At 42.5% G+C, this 20,031-nt stretch overlaps 1 protein-coding gene across 38 annotated transcripts in view; it reads right to left on the reverse strand.

Moving 5' to 3' along the window:
* The window catches only part of LOC118389812 (dihydropyrimidinase-related protein 3), a 68,335-nt gene extending 64,620 nt beyond the window's left edge, over positions 1 to 3,715 (reverse strand). For all 38 annotated transcript variants that reach the window (XR_008147330.1, XR_008147335.1, XR_008147332.1 and 35 more), the window contains exon 1: positions 3,533 to 3,715. Coding sequence is in view for 26 of the 38 variants with exons in the window: in XM_052529550.1 (XP_052385510.1) it covers positions 3,533 to 3,580 (48 nt within the window). In the remaining 12 variants the exon portion in view is untranslated. The remainder of the gene's footprint in view (positions 1 to 3,532) is intronic.
* Positions 3,716 to 20,031: the final 16,316 nt, after the last annotated feature.

Raw genomic sequence — 20,031 nt, forward strand, 5'->3', positions numbered from 1 at the left:
AGATCACAGGATTTGGTTTATAGTTTTAAGCTGATACAAAATGAAACAATTTATGGGGTTAAGAGTTTGAGACATGCTTGTGATAAGATCTCCTCACAAGGTCAGAAAGGCCTACAGTAACAGTGATTTGCTGCAATTTGACATTGGAAATAACAAAATAAGTCCTTGTGTTACAAGATTTGACTGTTGATCGAACTTTAAAAAATAGTACAACTAGAGATCTTCCTACCGGAAACTTTCTCTTTCACTATTATAAAAGCCAGAAAAGACTAAAGATAGTTAAAGGAAGTACTGCATGCTGAATTGTGAAGGTTTGTGAAGGTTTTTTCCCACATAGACCAAAATGATAAGAGCACACATTATAGTAACAGAAGCATTTGCAACAGGCAGTTCTTAAGGACATCTGTAGAGAGTTTGACTGGGAACAGGGCCTCTGTGTGTTGTTGCTAACAGAGAAAACATAGCAGATAAAACACACCGAGCCAAGACGATATTCCAGAGGAGTCTATTAACTGTGAGACCCTTATGTGTGAGGCGGGCGGGCAGGCTGAGACCAATGGAAGGGGAAAGTCATCCTGCCGCATGGGAGCCAGGGGCCTCTGCTGTTGCCTAGTGACAAAAATATTTACTATTCACTCAAAAGCACATTACATTTTTTTCTGTGGAAAAGTCAAAACAATAGGCGGTATCAATCTAAATAAGTTGCCTCGCCGCCACATCATAGAGGCCAGACTCAAGCAGCGTGATCTTGTGATAGGCTAAAGCGGCACCGTTTCCAAGGCAGCCCAACACTCAAATCTGGTTCTGATTGGGCCTGACCGCAATCTCCATCCAGGGTGGTAAAAATGGCCTCATGTCAGAGGCTAGAGGCAGGGAGACAAGGGTAACCAAGGTGGTATTTTCTACTTCACAATAGTATGCTGGTGGTCATAGAGAGTGGATGGCAATAGCTGGGTGGTCACAGCATGATGTTTTACAGTTAGGAAGGTCTGAAACGTAGTAAATAAAGTGGTGAATTGGGAGCATAAACCGTGTGGAGGCCTTCCTATTCTTTACAGGTTTTCTTTACTAGCCCAGCACCAACGTTTTTAAGGAAGTGTGTATGACCACACACTTTTCTTGCAGTTAGGCCCACTTTGAAGACAGTGTAGGGACGGCGAAGCCCTGTTTTGTGGCGCCATTGGGGGCAAAAGGTTTCTTTCCTGGGTAAAGCCTGTCATTCCCACATATGCAGGTTCCAGCTGGAGGGGATGAATGATGACATGCACGGCACTACAGTAGGATACTGTGAGAACATGGGAAAAGCACAACCACACCTAGAAATCTGACATTGCCTTAATGTGCTCCTGCTCCCAGACAGACATAGGGAAACAGCTGGGATATAGGGGGTAGAAATAAACTAGGAAAATCATTCCCAATAAATACATTTCTCAGATTGTCAGGCTATAGCCAACACACAAAATAATGCTGTGTTAAAAATAACCAAATTTGGGTTATTTGGTATATTATTGGACAGAATATTGGACAGGTTGTGTGAATAACCCAACAAATTGGGTTGTTGGGATTACTCGAACATGGGTTAATTTAACCATCAGTTGGGAATTTTTACTCCCATTCTTCAATGACCTAGCAGTAGGATATATTCAAGAGGCGTGGCTTATTAGGGGCATGGCTTTTTGATCTTATTGGCCACCCGTGAGAGTAAATGTATTATTGTTCATCACATTCAGTTTACATAATGCAAATTCTAATTCTCCTTCATTCTTCTATAATGTTAAGATTATTTATTACATATTATAATAAGGTATACCACCTTATTGTATCCCAACATTGGGCTTTTAGGGAACTCGTACACTTCTGTGAGCCTCACTAAAGCTACTAAAGTGTCAATGTTCGACCTTAACATGTGATAACTATAAAACACAATAGATTATCAGGAATGACATTTACTCTCATGGGTGGCTAAAAAGATCTATCTTAAATTCACCCCTCCAGTCTTCTGATCTGTCCCACTGGATCTTACAGTATCTCAATAACCCAGCATCAATAACCCAACTAAGTGACCCAATGAAAAAAAATGCCTGCAACCCAGTTGGATCAACCAAGCAACCCAGCATTTGTGTACATGTGTAAATTGTTTAAAGGATATTAGATTCTCCATTATGTCAAGTTTCACAGTAGAGTAGAGTAGGCCTACAAGGAGACTGATATGTAGAATTGATGATGAAGCATAAAATAGTGCGAGGTCCCGAGACTGAGCAGCAGGTGTATTCCCTGTACAGGCCAAACATGTTCAAAGCCTCCACAAAAAAATAAAATGTCTACAAAAATATTTACACACACAACTTCCCCTAAAACATTCTAGTGCGTCGCTGATATTCTATGAGAAGACCCTTGCGGGCCAGCCTGCCTCCACCCCCAATCCGTCAGTGATATCAGACGAGACAAAGGGCGTCTCTCCTGGAATATAACACCACGGTGAGCCGCAACAATGAACACGCAGCCATTTCAAACAGACCCTAGAGCTGTGCACTAGCAGCAACCATCCCCGCCAACACGTTGCTTGCCCCGATTTGAACTCCAAACCTGTGAGGGCAAAGCACCGCACCGGTGAATTCTATTACATTGCGTTATAGTAATGCTGAATTCGAAATGCTCTATTTTACGGGCGGGCTATAACATCTGATCATACACATGGGCGTGGGAGATTTTTTCTCTCTCCATGCATCACCAGTCCAGACGCTCAGATAGCCTACCTATATCTGGACAAATACATCTTTATTTAACAGAATGGGAGTGTACAACAGGCGTTTATTATGGTACATAATTCAACCACAGGATGTTGAATATGGAAAACGAATAGGCCATATATTTCCTCGATTCACACAGCTATAACTGATTTATTGCTTTGTATTCGGTTTTTTCTTATAATAGGAGGCTGACTTTCCATCATGTGTGGCCCTGTAGGCTACAAAAACGAATCCAAAACGCGATAATGTTGTTTATGATTTATAAAAAGGATGTGCATTTCATCTACATCATTTCATCTATCTTTCCCCAAGCATTCAAGATGCCACATTCAAGATGCCTACATATAAAATTATAACTACATTATAACAGCCCAGTGTGAAGATTATTTTATTAATTCATTAATTTTATATATTTATCTTTCAAACGAGCCACATGCACTGCGCACGGGTATCATGCCATCCTCAACAAAGAAGATGCAAGTAACCTTTAAGAAAACGCCTCGTTCTGTCTCTCCGACTGTCACTATGGTAGCCAATCATGCCACCTTCATTCTGCACTACTGTATTTGTTTCTATGTTCAACTGACTATCATAATGGAAAGGAAAATATCCCACACGGATGAAAAAGGCCTGTATGCATAAATTAATTGCTATTGGCACATTCTTGAATAGCGGTAAAATAAAATAGGAATTAGCCAAGACAAAAGCAATGCACTGATTTGAGACAATCAGGCGTGCAAGTTTTAAAAGCCACTAAGGCAGATATTAATATTTATACTTACTGTGATCTTTGGAATATTCTTTTTTCCTTGATAAGAATGCCCAGACATAATTGCGACTGGTCGAAAACTGATTCCACCTCTGAACAAAGCTTTGAAATATTCCCCTCTGGGTGTTTCTGCGGCTACTGGCTGGATGGGAAAATTAGGGAATGGTCGCCTCCCTCTCTGCAATGTAAAGTGCTTCGAAGTGAGCTAGAGCGTCTACTCTGATCCACCGACGGACTCCTCCCTCAATAGTCTCATTGGTAGCCTACAGCTGCAATGCTCAAATCCTCCCACAGGAGGACGCTCAACAGCAGGTGTAGGCGACAACAACAGTGTACTGTACAGAATTGCACTGAAATAGAAACAGTGTCATGACTCTGCAACATTTGTACCTGGATAACACCGTGGATATTGGATTTATAGACGGCTTAACAGAAATAGTAGCAGAAGGTTAATATTTAACATTTATTGCACACATATCCAGATGATGCTGTGTAACATTTTGCTCATTCTTATTTACAATTAGGTCAAACCCTAACCAGGACGATGCTGGGGCCATTGTGTGCTGCCCCAATCATGGCCATTGTGATTCGAACCAGGGACTGTAGTGATATCTCTAGCACTGAGATGCAGTGTCCCATATTAGTAGGCTTCTTTGCAGCAGTCTTGTGTAGACTCACCGATGTGTTCAACATGCAACGCTATTAGATCCCAGCAGGCATAGGCCCTACACATCATAAGAACAAGTGCGGCCGTTGATATCCAATGGGCAGACGAGTAGAAGGTAGGCTACCACATGGTAGACTAGGCCTATATGCTGTGGAGCGGACAAGAGGGGCGTGGCCCTGACAGTTTCGGCTGCAGCTGCCTTGTTTCCGAGGAGCTAAAGGAGGATGTTAGTGTAGGGATCAAATCACATTTTATTTGTCACATACACATGGTTAGCAGATGTTAATGCGAGTGTAGCGAAATGCTTGTGCTTCTCGTTCCGACAATGCAGTAATAACCAACGAGTAATCTAACCTAATAATTCCACAACTACTACCTTATACACACAAGTGTAAAAGGATAAAGAATATGTACATAAAGATATATGAATGAGTGATGGTACAGAACGGCATAGGCAAGATAGAGTAGATGGTATAGAATACAGTATATACATATGAGATGAGTAATGTAGGGTATGTAAACATAAAAGTGACATAGTTTAAAGTGGCTAGTGATACATGTATTACATAAAGATGGCAAGATGCAGTAGATGATATAGAGTACAGTATATACATATGAGATGAGTAATGTAGGGTATGTAAACATTATATTCAGTGGCATTGTTTAAAGTGGCTAGTGATACATTTTTTACATAAATGTCCATTATTAAAGTGGCTGGAGTTGAGTCAGTATGTTGGCAGCAGCCACTCAATGTTAGTGGTGGCTGTTTAACAGTTTTATGGCCTTGAGATAGAAGCTTTCTCTCGGTCCCAGCTTTGATGCACCTGTACTGACCTCGCCTTCTGGATGATAGCGGGGTGACCAGGCAGTGGCTCGGGTGGTTGTTGTTCTTGATGATCTTTATGGCCTTCCTGTGACATCGGGTGGTGTAGGTGTCCTGGAAGGCAGGTAGTTTGCCCCCGGTGATGCGTTGTGCAGACCTCTACCCTCTGGGGAGCCTTACGGTTGTGGGTGGACCATTCTTAATACACACGAGAAACTGTTGAGTGTGAAAAAAACAGCAGTGTTGCAGTTCTTGACACAAACCGGTATGCCTGGCACCTATTACCAAACCCCGTTTAAAGGCTCTTAAATATTTTGTCTTACCCATTCAGTCTCTGAATAGCACACATGCACAATCCATGTCTCAATTGTCTGAAGGCTTAAAAATCCTTATTTAATATGTCTCCTCCTTTCATCTACACTGATTGAAGTGGATTTAATGGATTTAAAGTGACATCAATAAGGGATCATAGCTTTCACCTGGATTCACCTGGTCAGTCTATGTCATGGAAAGAGCAGGTGTTCTGATGTTTTGGGGTTGTGTCCACTCAGTGTTTGTCCAGGGACCTTATTATCCAGCTAGAATCCAGTTGAAAGGCTCAAATAGGCCTACCATTCCTGTTGTTTTACTGGGACTGGTCTAGCCTTCAGACACAATACAAATCATTATTTATACATAATAGAATACTTCCTGAGTGTATCCAGAATCCACCATTCAAGGATAATTTATTGTAGCCTCAATGCATGACTTGGCTTTATCATGTGATAACTAGCAAGCATGATTAGCATTTAGCTGTTTTTCATTTTATAATGGCTGCAAAATATTGATATACAGTATTTCCGGGAGAGCTGAAATCTGTATCCATGATGATGGTAATTATTAGACTGGTCTGCCTGGTATTATTATGAACAAAGTGGGTGGAGCCTGTCCCTGTCTCTGCCCTGTCATGAGTCTCTATTGTCTGGGTCTCAGCAGAGCAGGCCTCCCCCCCTGCCCCTGCCCTAATGCACCCATAATGACGTTCTCTAATTATTAAACAACATTGTGTGTGTGTGTGTGATTATGGTGTATGTAAGTACCAAAAGTATGAATTGTTTATCATGGGTTTAAAAGGGTTTAGGAGAGATGCTGTACATCTGTTTAGTAAATGGCTGTACAATATAAACAAGACAACATTAGTGGAGGAAGTAATTTAGTGAGGAATGATGAGGGGATTCCTAACAGCACACGACTCACCTGTACAGGAAGCTGGGTATCATGTACAAGAAGCTGGGTATCATGTAGAGGAAGCTGGTTACCATGTACATGAAGCTGGGTATCATGTACAGGAAGCTGGGTATCATGTACAAGAAGCTGGGTATCATGTAGAGGAAGCTGGTTATCATGTACACGAAGCTGGGTATATATGCCATTTAGCTGACGCTTTTATCCAAAGCGACTTACAGTCATGTGTGCATACATTCTACGTATGGGTGGTCCCGGGAATCAAACCCACTACCCTGGCGTTACAAGCTCCATGCTCTACCAACTGAGCCACAGAAGGACCAATTATGTACAGGAAGCTGGGTATCATGTAGAGGAAGCTGGTTATCATGTACAGGAAGCTGGGTATCATGTACAGGGAGCTGGGTATCTTGTACAGGAAGCTGGGCATCATGTACAGGAAGCTGGGTGTCATGTAGAGGAAGCTGGGCATCATGTACAAGAACTGCTTATCATGTTCCTGTACATGAACCAGCAAGATGGCGCCGACAGACATGGCAGCTCTGCTTCTAACTCCTAACAACTTTGCAGTATTTTTGTGTGTGTGTTATTTCTTACACTATTAGCCCGAACGTACTTTGTGTCATTACATACAGCCGGAAAGAACTTATTAAACAAAAAATAAATAAATATATATATATATATATATATATATATATATAGCATTTTGCTACACCCGCAATAACATCTGCTAAATATGTGTATGTGACCAATACAATTTGATTTGATGTACAGGCCAGACAGCTTCCAAAGGGGATTAACCCCCCTACCCCTTATAGCCCCTACCCCCCCGGGCCAAGCCCCTACCCCATTACCACCAGACAGGAATTCCATGGATGCAGGGGGCGTGTGGAGAGAAAGTCCTTCCCAGCTGGGGCGTACCCAGATGAGCAGAGGACAAAGAGAGAGAGACCCTCCCCTGTTCTGGCCACCTCCCTGAATCTAAGGCAGGGTAGAGCAGGGCTACTGGTTGTTTCTATGGAGAAGTACATACCGTATCACTGAGGCACAACCTTAGCGGTTGTTGTTGCTGCACAAATCAGTGTTTTTAATGGAGGAGAGAGAGGGGATACATTCCCAGTGTGCTGATGTAAAGCTGAGGCATGTCACAGGAGACTGCTGAAAAACATCAACTTGAATGAAGATGGGAGCACATGGTTTTACATTCTGAAATAGGCTATCTTCATAAGTATTGTATTGTGAGGCTTCATAACCTGGCCTCGTGGTAGAGATTGATTCAACTAGTGACCTGCAGCGTTGGTCATTATACCCCGATGAATACAGCTTGTCTGTCCAAACATTGGTTGTTCAACTATTGCATCTGAGCTCCTAGAGTGTGAGGCTTTCCTTTTCTTTTTCAAGGGCATGATTATAACCTTATCCTCAAACACTAACTACACACAGTGCTGATAGAAGTGCACGTGTGTGAAACAGAACTTTCATTAGCTAGATGTTTCAGCCAGTTATGTTTGGCATTCGCTTGCATAAGAGGACACAACAGAGGGATGCTCCCAGGCATAATTGGGCTGACATTAGGATTGGGCTGACATTAGGTGTCAGTCTGATATGTCACGACCACAAGATTGGGGCAACACAGACAGAACACAACAACAGACTCCTTCCATGTTTCGCTGAGTCAGATCAGGGCTGCAGCACTGCAGTCCCACAGCTGTCCACATGGGGACCATGGCTGCCACAAGAGCCATAGTACCTTTTTTAAAAACCTTTATTTAACTAGGCAAGTCAGTTAAGAACAAATTCTTATTTTCAATTACGGCCTAGGAACAGTGGGTTAACTGCCTTGTTCAGGGGCAGAACGACACAATTTTACTTTGTCAGCTCAGGGATTCCATCTTGCAAACCTTTCGGTTACTAGTCCAACGCTCTAACCACTAGGTTACCTGTCGCCCCAGCTACATCAGCCCATGATGTCACACCACAGGTTCCTACCTGTGGTTCCTGGATGGAAATGTCCCCTTTATTTATTACGCATCAAGAGACAATCTGCCCTCACAGCACAAACGGACAGAGAGCAAGGACTCTTCACTGTGTTGAATCTTTGTTGCGTGGAGAGTAGTGACCTCTTTTTTTCTTGGCCTGTCCCTTTACTTGTGTACCATCCAGACTGTGCTTAGTTTGGTTGTGTATCTGGGAATGACCGGGACAGCTATGACTAAACAGTAATCATCCTCACTCAACCTAAAAGACTTTCTCATCTCTGAGACAGAGGGATTACAGTATAGCGGGGCAGGACACAGTGTTTCTGTTCCAAACAGTAATCATCCTCACTCAACCTAAAATACTTTCTCATCTCTGAGACAGAGGGATTACAGTATAGCGGGGCAGGACACAGTGTCTCTGTCCCAAACAGTAATCATCCTCACTCAACCTAAAAGACTTTCTCATCTCTGAGACAGAGGGATTACAGTATAGCGGGGCAGGACACAGTGTCTCTGTCCCAAACAGTAATCATCCTCACTCAACCTAAAAGACTTTCTCATCTCTGAGACAGAGGGATTACAGTATAGCGGGGCAGGACACAGTGTCTCTGTCCCAAACAGTAATCATCCTCACTCAACCTAAAAGACTTTCTCATCTCTGAGACAGAGGGGTTACAGTATAGCGGGGCAGGACAGTGTCTCTGTCCCAAACAGTAATCATCCTCACTCAACCTAAAATACTTTCTCATCTCTGAGACAGAGGGATTACAGTATAGCGGGGCAGGACAGTGTCTCTGTCCCAAACAGTAATCATCCTCACTCAACCTAAACTACTTTCTCATCTCTGAGACAGAGGGATTACAGTATAGCGGGGCAGGACACAGTGTCTCTGTCCCAAACAGTAATCATCCTCACTCAACCTAAAAGACTTTCTCATCTCTGAGACAGAGGGATTACAGTATAGCGGGGCAAGACACAGTGTCTCTGTCCCAAACAGTAATCATCCTCACTCAACCTAAAAGACTTTCTCATCTCTGAGACAGAGGGATTACAGTATAGCGGGCCAAGACACAGTGTCTCTGTCCCAAACAGTAATCATCCTCACTCAACCTAAAAGACTTTCTCATCTCTGAGACAGAGGGATTACAGTATAGCGGGGCAGGACACAGTGTCTCTGTCCCAAATGGTACCTTATTCCCTTTGTAGTGCACTACTTTTTGAGCCCTAAAGGCTCTGGTCAAAAGTAGTGTACTACAGTGGGAATAGGGGGCCATTTGGAATAGTGAGTCATCGCTTTGTTGCCCACAAGCTTAGCTGAGGTCAGTTCCAAATTGAGACATTCAGAAGCTATATATATATATGACAGAACCCACAAACCTCAATTCAACCACGGTTTAAAGGACAAGTCAAATCAAATCAAATTGTATTCATCACATGCACTGAATACAACAGGATTAGACCTTATAGTGAAATGCTTACTTACAAACCCTTAACCAATAATGCTTAAATATTTTTTAAGAAAAAAAGTGTTAAGTAAAAAATAGATAATAAAATTAACAGATAATTAAACAGCAGCAGTAAAATAACAATAGCGAGGCTGTATACAGGGGGTACCGGGACAGAGTCAATGTGGGGGGGCAGGTGATATGTACATGTAGGTAGAGTTAAAGTGACTATGCATAGATAATAAACAGAGAGTAGCAGTAGCGTAAAAGAGGGGTCTGGGTAGCCCTTTGATTAGCTGTTCGGGAGTCTTATGGCTTGGGGGTAGAAGCTGTTAAGAAGCCTTTTGGTCCTAGACTTGGCGCTCCAGTACCGTTTGCCCTGCGGTAGCAGAGAGAACAGTCCATGGCTAGGGTGGCTGGAGTCTTTGACAAATTTTAGGGTCATAAACTGTATTACTCAGAGACAGGATGGATTAAATTATAACTCACATCACCAGATGGAATGTCTCTCAGGTGATCCAGAGCCACAGTCCAATCTAATCAAACGCAATCAAATGTATAATGCAGCCTGCATCAAAATGCATAATTCATAGCCTTTCTTTGTCATTCAGATACCTCTGCATTCCAAACCAGTTTCATTGGTCGAAAAGGGGATTTTATTCCTGACATGTTTTGTCTATATTTGTTGTTTTATAAAGTACAGGTGGATACTGTATCAGTTCCACTTTTTTTTATAACTTTCTACGAGCCTGTTGAGAGGCAACACACACACACACACAATTGTAACAGTACAACATCATACCATCATGCCACTTATGGATGAGAAATGGAAGATTGTTTACATGATGTGATGTACAGTTTAAGCTTTCTTCATTTACCTGGATGACAACCAATCATTGAAGAAAGATTATTAGATAGGCAATTCATAGTCAAGCCCAAACAAGAGAGAGGAACCTTTGATTGAATATTTTGAAATGAATTGGATTGTCTTTTGTGCTGTATTGAGGTGTTTAGGGTGTCAGGCTGCAGCTCCACCTTATCCACTCAGACTCTTCCTTACATAATTCATGGATGCACTTACCATGTAGTTGGCATAAACCCAAGACTCTCAGGAAGGTAAGTTTCTCAAGGACCACCTTTAATATGTACAGAATAACATTTGTCAAATTGTAGTTGCCATGACACACTTTCATCTGTATGCCCCTCTGAATGAAGGTTGTGAGTCCTTTCTGAGTGCCAACTGTGCATGTTTTGTGGTAATATTCTATTCAGATCACCATTATTCAAACTGTCAGGTACTGTGAGGTGCAGTTGATTACTGCAGACATCTGTAGTATGCACGCAAGAGGAGAATTTACCTTCTCATCACCTAGATTTTGTAGGACTTCCTTGCCTTTGGTAGTTGTTATCTCTATGCCAGAATATTTCTTGTCGTAACAAGTGTCACTTTCTTTACATGGAGAGCTCTGATTTATAGGGTTCCTCGCCTCCTGCGCGGTCTCCCGTTTAGCAGTCCTAGGGGTTTGGTTCCCCCTCTGACCGACACTCAGAGCATCGAAATCAATTGTTTAGCTCTCGTATGCTCCCTCTACGTTGCAGAACATACCTCCGTATTTTTGTCGGGGTACCTGATCGGCCGTTCCGGGAATTGCGAGATACACCGGTATGTCATCATTCTCCTCCTTGTCCCAGTTCCGTTGACGCTCTGCCATGGTGATAGTAATGAGAGGAAAGAGAGCGAAAGTAGTCCTGCAACTGTTCTAGTGTGTAGCTGCGGCGTGCAAGGCAGATGAAGTAAACTAGAGTTTCAAGACCAGTGGTGGCAGTGTTGCCCTGGGTCGGATGACAACAAAGTGATACCTACGCAGCACAAGCCCTTTTTACGCAATCCAGCTGTTCAGTCACACGTTTTAGAGTTTCATCATTATCTTGAATGTTTCAATGATTAAAAAACTGCACCTGAAATTATGGTGTTAGAGGCTAACTGTCATATCATCTAAATAGGCCTAAAAAGTATTATTGTTTTGTAAGGGATAAACAAATGTATACATGTAAACTTGTTTGTTGCTCTCTATGCACGTGTTTCGGCCACGCCCATCTTTGGCGCTGTCCTTTCAGTGACACACAGGGTATGAAAGTACCTGTGGTTGTCCTCGTCGCCAGGGGCGAAAAAATGTTTTTTTTTTCTTAATTACATTTGTTTTGGGGGGGTGCCTGTTTTTCACGATATTTTGGCATTAATCCATGTCACATAACAGTTTGCAAACAATGTAAATATATATATATATATATATATATATATATATATATATTTATATATATATATATATTTGTTCAGCACTTTTGAAATGTACAGCCACAGAATTCAGTGAGTTAATAAAGCTGCATACAAACATGGCCTCTTTTTTGTTTTCTTGAGTAAGGCAGCTCCAAAATTCAGGGTGTTTCAGCCTAGCTCAGCACGTTCTATAATAGTGAGACAAGCCAACAGAAAATACAGTTTTGGCTCAGTGTTCTGTCACTCATGGGGACACTACGTCATCGCCCAGTCTAAGAGTAGAGCTGGAAAATTTAAGCCCCTTGGGTGCTGTCAAAGAGTTACATTCGAAGTTGTATTTATTTTACCTTTATTTAACTAGGCAAGTCAGTTAAGAACAAATTCTTATTTTCAATGACGGCCTAGGAACAGTGGGTTAACCCACTGTTCAGAAGTGCCCATCCAAGAAGGCTCGTCATTGGCCACAGATAAAATGAAGTCAAATCACATTAAATCTACAGTAGCTTTGATTGGACTGATCATGTCAAAATTATACTTTCAAAATCTTAGCTAGCAGTCATCATCATGAATAAAGTTGACAATCTACTGGCAAATCCTTTTTAATTGTCGTCATGTGAAGAGAAATTATAGATAAATTGTATCGGTGCTCATCGGCCATTTGACATAAACATTACACAACAAGTTGGAAATCGCAAATTCAACAATGAGTGGTTTGGAAGGAATCAGTGGCTAACTGCAAGCATGTCACGGTTTTCATATGGTGAAGGAGAGTCGGACCAAACTGCAGCGCGTAGATTTCGATCCATGTTTAATAAAACAAACGTAACACGAATCAAAACAGAAACCTAATGAAAACCGAAACAGCCTAAACTGGTGCAAACTGACACAGAATAAGGACATCAAGACACTAAGGACAATCACCCACAACACAACCAAAGAATATGGCTGCCTAAATATGGTTCCCAATCAGAGACAACGATAAACACCTGCCTCTGATTGAGAACCACTTCAGACAGCCATAGACTTACCTAGAACACCCCACTAAGCTACAATCCCACTACATACACATCACATACAAAAACCCATGTCACACCCTGGCCTGACCAAATAAATGAAGATAAACACAAAATACTTTGACCAGGGCGTGACAAAGCATTGCAAAGCAATCATTAGTCTGCTATTCAATGGAGTGGCTGAGTGGTCCCAAGTCTTAGATCAAGAGTCTCTTTTCCTAGTTTAAAATAAACATTCAACATTGTCCATGCTGTCAATGAAGCAAGATTTTTGCGTGCTACAAACAACTGTTAACTTGGAACTGCAAAATCTGACTTCAGTGAGTTCAAGACAACTGGGAAATTGGGAAAATGAGCTACGACTGGGATAATACATTTTGAACTTTCATCCAACTCGGAATTGTAAATCAGGAACTCTGACCTCTTTCTAGAGCTACGATCTGAAGATCACTGACGTCATCATGATTCAACCTTTTATCAGAGTTCCCAGTTGTCTTGAAAGCACCATAAATCCAGAGAATGCCAGTTTGATGGCAAAAATTTGCCCACGAAGGCCTGCCTCGCTACCTTCCTGTTCAAGTGAGCACAGCAGAACAAGATGAGTCCAAAAATGTCTTGTATGCTGCTGCATTAATTATGTAATATGCCAGGGAGATATGTAAACTGTAGCTAAGAAAGTAATACTAATAATACTAAGTGTATGTTGTGTAGCAAGCTGTTAGTAGCCCATGTGCCTCACATTAATAATTTGGTCTATTATCACCTCTTCATTTCGCCTACTGTTCTGACTTGGTGGTGCACATGTAGCCTATAACCTGTTTTTGAGGGATGTAATCATTGAATATTGTAAGCGCTTTCATTGTCTGCTTATATGCCCCCTTTATTTATCCTACGGTTCTGACTTGGTTCTGTAAATGGAGAACACTGTAAGAACGGCCCATGATCTGAATTCTGTCGCTGTACATTTCAAAAGTGCTGAACAAATAGTTATATTGACTATGTCCGTCTTAGCTTGCTCATTAATGGTCTTAATTGAAATTACGGATTGCCTCTTATCCACTTGTCGTCCCCTTATGCCATAGTCAGTACATCTCAATTGTCAGTAGAAACCACATTTGTTTAAGCAAGTCAGCCATATCAGCTATGTTTTTTTTAAACGCAGTAAATGAGACTGAATGAACTGTTTCTCTGCCAGACAAGGTTCCGCTGCCAGGTGTAGCAGTGGTAAGGTGTTGGGACTGCTGTTCGGACTCTGAGGTTGGGACAGCTTTATGTTGGCCCTAACAGTTTTGTGGGCACCGTTTGTCACCGTTATAGTGCAATTAATGTATTGTTTAGTGTTGTGTAGTGGGTTTGCTGGCATGCATCCCACATTTTTTAAATTAAATTTTTGCCCCACCAAGATTTACATGCTAAAATCACCACTTCTCGTCTCTCATATCTACTGGACAGTGGTAATGGCAGTTCAAAGTTCAAACACACAATTTCCATCGTATCACTCAGAAAAGCTATATCTTTAAGCACGTGTCTGAGCCTGCAGATGACAGCATCACTGTTCTCTGACACTGGCCTGATTAGCAGAATTATACAGGCGGGTCCAGTCAGCAGGAAGAAAGACGTTCACGTCTAAAAGTGCTAGAGACAAGCAGTCAGCAACTGAGGGATGAAACCTCATTCGACTGACTACGGAGAACAACGCAAATGTTTTGAAGGCCTAATGCAGACGTGTTTATATCAATATTACATTTAGTCTTGGGTAACAATTAAGTACCTTACTGTAATAGATTCCCATTATAATGGGAAAACATAGCTTTTCAGTAACCTCTACGGGATTGCTGAGGCCTACTATTATCCATATCAAATACAGTTTAGCAATTTGTGACAAAGGTTTTGATCCTTTGTGGATGTGCTGGGTGTCTGAGAGATTATAGTCTGGCCATGAATGTGCACTAAAATGAAGTGTATCTTGAGGGATACTTACTTATAACTAATGTGTGCTCATACAGTACATTGCCCATCCTGACAACCTGGCCCTCATTTTAAACCATGTGGAAGTGAAAAGCAAGTGGGAGAATAAAAACACTAGTACATCACAAAGTACATGTAATACCTGGATAAGTACAATGTACTGTAGGTGTTACACAGGATTTGGCTAGTTATAGTGAAGTTTATCTTGAGGGGCTCTTACTTGTAATTATAGTGTACCAATAGCCAGTGGTGGAAAAAGTACCCAATTGTCATATTTGAGTACAAGTAAAGGTACCTTAATAGAAAATGACTAAAGTAAAAGTGCAAGTCACCCAGTAAAATACTCCTTGAGTAAAAATCTGAAAGTACTTGGTTTTATTAAGTATAAATCATTTCACATTGCTTATATTAAGCAAACTAGACGCCACAAATAAAAAAATATGAAAAATATGATGGATAATCTGGGGCACACTCAGACATAATTTACAAACAAAGCATTTGTGTTTAGTGTGTCCGCCAGACAAGAGGCAGTTGGGGATGACCAGGGATGTTCTCTTGATAAGTGTGAATTGGACCATTTTCCTGTCCTGCTAAGCATTCGAAATGTAATGAGTACGTAGTGGCTTATTCCTCATCTGGGATGACACTTGTATTGGACCTGTTTTTGTAAACTCAACCAAGTTAACCCAGATGGTACGCATTATTAACCCAGATGGTACGCATTATTAACCCAGATGGTGCGCATTATTAACCCAGATGGTACGCATTATTAACCCAGATGGTGCGCATTATTAACCCAGATGGTACGCATTATTAACCCAGATGGTACATTATTAACCCAGATGGTACGCATTATTAACCCAGATGGTACGCATTATTAACCCAGATGGTACGCATTATTAACCCAGATGGTACGCATTATTAACCCAGATGGTACGCATTATTAACCCAGATGGTACGCATTATTAACCCAGATGGTACGCATTATTAACCCAGATGGTACGCATTATTAACCCAGATGGTACGCATTATTAACCCAGATGGTACGCATTATTAACCCAGATGGTACGCATTATTAACCCAGATGGTACGCATTATTAACCCAGATGGTAACCCAGATGGTACATTATTAACCCAGATGCATTATTAACCCAGATGGTACGCATTATTAACCCAGATGGTACGCATTATTAACCCAGATTAACCCAGATGGTACGCATTATTAACCCAGATGGTAAGCATTATTAACCCAGATGGGCATTATTAACCCAGATGGTACGCATTATTAACCCAGATGGTACGCATTATTAACCCAGATGGTACGCATTATTAACCCAGATGGTACGCATTATTAACCCAGATGGTACGCATTATTAACCCAGATGGTACGCATTATTAACCCAGATGTACACATTATTAACCCAGATGGTACGCATTATTAACCCAGATGGTACGCATTATTAACCCAGATGGTACGCATTATTAACCCAGATGGTACGCATTATTAACCCAGATTATTAACCCAGATGGTACGCATTATTAACCCAGATGGTACGCATTATTAACCCTGATGGTACGCATTATTAACCCAGATGGTACGCATTATTAACCCAGATGGTACGCATTATTAACCCTGATGGTACGCATTATTAACCCAGATGGTTGCATTATTAACCCAGATGGTACGCATTATTAACCCAGATGGTTGCATTATTAACCCAGATGGTACGCATTATTTTGGGGGCAAGTTCTAGCAACAACATTGGTAGGAGATATATTTTGAACAGTGCACATTCATGGTTAAGTAATTCAAGATTATTCAGCATAGGCTATAATCACTCAGACACCCAGCGCATTCACAACCCAACCTTTGTCACAGTTAATGAATGAGATACAGCTGAGAAGTAACAACAAAAATAAGTTGGTGAATTTTGTGGAAACCTACCCATTTGTAACAAGCATAGTAACAAGCATTCGTTGTTACACTTCTGTAATTACAGACTGCAATTGCTATCATTTACATGTTATTACACTGTAACTATGAGTTATTACAGTTAATTACAATACTTGCTACTTATATAATTACACATGTAACTATTACTGCAATCAATCAAACTACTGACTTATCTTTGCCAGAATAGGGTCATTACCTGGTCATTTGATGAATAATCTTCATTTTTCAGATAGGCCTAGTTTGGATGGCTACTGGATATACAGTATGTCTAAAGATAAGCAGCTGTAACATCAATATTATGGGAAGAAGATGTAACATATTCTGGCAAATGTATTACAATATTTATGAGAAAGAACAGGGCTACTCGGCTGGCAACTAGCTCTCTGCAGGCAGGCTGCCCTCCAGAGTGATGACATGGTGCAGGCAGAACATGCTTTCCAGGCAGGCTGCCCTCCAGATTGATGACATGGTGCAGACAGAACATGCTTTCAAGGCAGGCTGCCCTCCAGAGTGATGACATGGTGCAGACAGAACATGCTTTCCAGGCAGGCTGCCCTCAAAAGTGATGACATGGTGCAGACAGAACATGATTTGGGTGGGCATTCTATGTTCCTTTTTCTATGTTTTTGTATTTCTTTGTTTTGACCAGGTATGGTTCTCAATCAGGGACAGCTGTCTATCGTTGTCTCTGATTGGGAACCATACTTAGGTAGCCTTTTCCCACATGGTTTTTGTGGGTAGTTATTTTCTGTTTAGTGTTTTCTGCACCTGACAGGACTGTTTCGGTTTCGTTTATTCTCTTTGTTATTTTGTTATAGTTTTCAGTTTCAATAAAAAGCATGAAAACTTACCACGCTGCGCGTTGGTCCGATTCCTCTTCTTCAGACGAAGAAAACCGTTACAGTTTTCACAATTCCTGACATTTAATCCTAGTAAAAATTCCCTGTTTTAGGTCAGTTAAGATCATCACTTTATTTTAAGAATGTGAAATGTCAGAATAATAGTAGAGAGAATTATTTATTTCAGCTTTTATTTATTTGTCACGAATATTACCGAAGGTGACTCCACTTCTTGTTCGGGTGGCGCTCGGCGGTCGTCGTCGCCGGTCTACTATCTATCGCCGATCCGTTGTTCTGTGTTCCTTTAGTTCTGTCTAATTGGTAGCACCTGTTTCTTGTTTGGTTGTTAGGATAGGGTTATATATAGTCTGTTCAGCCCGCTTCTGTTTCGTGCGGGCTTGTTCGCCTGTTTTCTTGTTTGAGTGTATTTTTGTTGGCATTTGGGTTTCACGCTGTTTCTGTTAATTTGTGTTTCCACTTTTGTTCATGTTATGTTTCCGGGACATTAAAGCGTGTTGTTTTTCCCACATCTTTTGCTCTCTGCGCCTGACTCCACACCTCTTCACTCATTTATCGTAACAGAAGCCCGCACCACCTATGGAGTCAGCAGGAGCAGCGACCACTCCTCTTCCCACTATGGAGGAGAGAGTCCAACATCACAAGTCCATCCTCCGGCGCCTCGGATCAGCGATGGATCAGATGATGGAGAGGATGGATCGTTGGGAGAGGAATGGTCTCCCTACTACTACCCCACCGACCCTCCCACCAGCGCTCTGCACATGACGCCTCCGAGGAATTACGATGGAGCAGCGACGGGGTGCCAGGGATTCCTGCTTCAATTAGACCTCTACCTGGCCACCGTTCGGCCGGCTCCCTCGGAAGAGGAGAGAGTAGGGGTCCTCATCACATGCCTGACCGGTAGAGCCCTGGAGTGGGCTAATGCGGTCTGGAACGGGCCCGACTCAGCGAGGGACAACTACCCGGAGTTCATCCGCCGTTTCAGGGCCGTGTTCGATCACCCTCCAGAAGGTCGAGCGGCGGGTGAGAGATTGTTCCATCTTAGACAGGGGACGAGGAGCGCGCAGGACTTCGCGCTGGAGTTCCGGACCTTGGCTGCAGGAGCAGGGTGGAACGACAGGGCCCTGATAGACCATTACAGGTGTAGCCTGAGAGAGGACGTCCGTAGGGAGCTGGCCTGTCGGGATACTACACTTAGCCTGGAGGGACTGATAGACCTGTCGATCCGGTTGGACCATCTGCTAGCTGCTCGTGGACGTTCTGAAAGTGTCCTGTCAGTTCTACCTCCTGTTCCTCCTGCCCCTATCCCAATGGAGCTAGGAGGGACCGCGTCAAGGGAGATCGGAGGAGGAAGCTCCTCCTGTACCAGTTGTGGCCGGAGAGGGCACACGTCTGGTCGGTGCTGGAGGAATTCATCTGGGAATCGAGAGGGCAGGCAGAACACTCATCGGTCACCCCAGGTGAGTAAGCACCACACTCTCCCAGAGTTTCCTGTTGGTCACATGTTCCTATTAATTTGTTTCCTTAATTATTCTCCTTCTCTCCAGCATAAGGCACTGGTAGATTCAGGCACAGCTGGAAACTTTATAGATCGCGGTCTCGCTCAGAGGTTGAGGATTCCGTTAGTAAAAGTAGACCCCCATTTTACCGTGCACTCTTTAGATAGTCGACCATTAGGGTCAGGGCTGGTGAAGAGAGCCACAATTTCGTTGGAGATGATTACGCAGGGGAATCACAAGGAGCGAATTAGTTTGTTCCTTATCGATTCACCTGCGTTTCCAGTTGTACTGGGGATTCCCTGGCTAGCTATTCATAATCCTACGATTTCGTGGAAACAGGGAACTCTACAGGGGTGGTCTGATGAGTGTTCAGGCAGGTGTGTAGAGGTTTCCATCGGTGCGACAACGGTGGAGAGTCCAGACCAGGTTTCCACCGTGCGCATTCCAGCTGAGTATGACGATTTGGCTATCGTTTTCAGTAAAAGGCGACCCAATTACCACCCCATAGGCAGGGGGATTGCGTGATAAACCTCCAGGGTAACGCTGCACTCCCCAGGAGTCATGTGTATCCTTTGTCCCAGGAGGAGAAGGTGGCTATGGAAACTTATATCACCGAGGCTCTGGGACAGGGGTACATTCGGCCCTCCATGTCACCTGTCTCTTCGAGTTTCTTTTTTGTGAAGAAAAAAGATGGTGGTTTACGTCCGTGTATTGATTATAGAGGTCTAAATTCCATCACAGTGGGTTTTAGTTACCCACTACCTCTCATTGCTACAGCAGTGGAATCATTTCACGGAGCGCAGTT

The sequence above is a fragment of the Oncorhynchus keta genome, chromosome 11, assembly GCF_023373465.1.
Source record: "Oncorhynchus keta strain PuntledgeMale-10-30-2019 chromosome 11, Oket_V2, whole genome shotgun sequence".
NCBI classification, from domain to species: domain Eukaryota; kingdom Metazoa; phylum Chordata; class Actinopteri; order Salmoniformes; family Salmonidae; genus Oncorhynchus; species Oncorhynchus keta.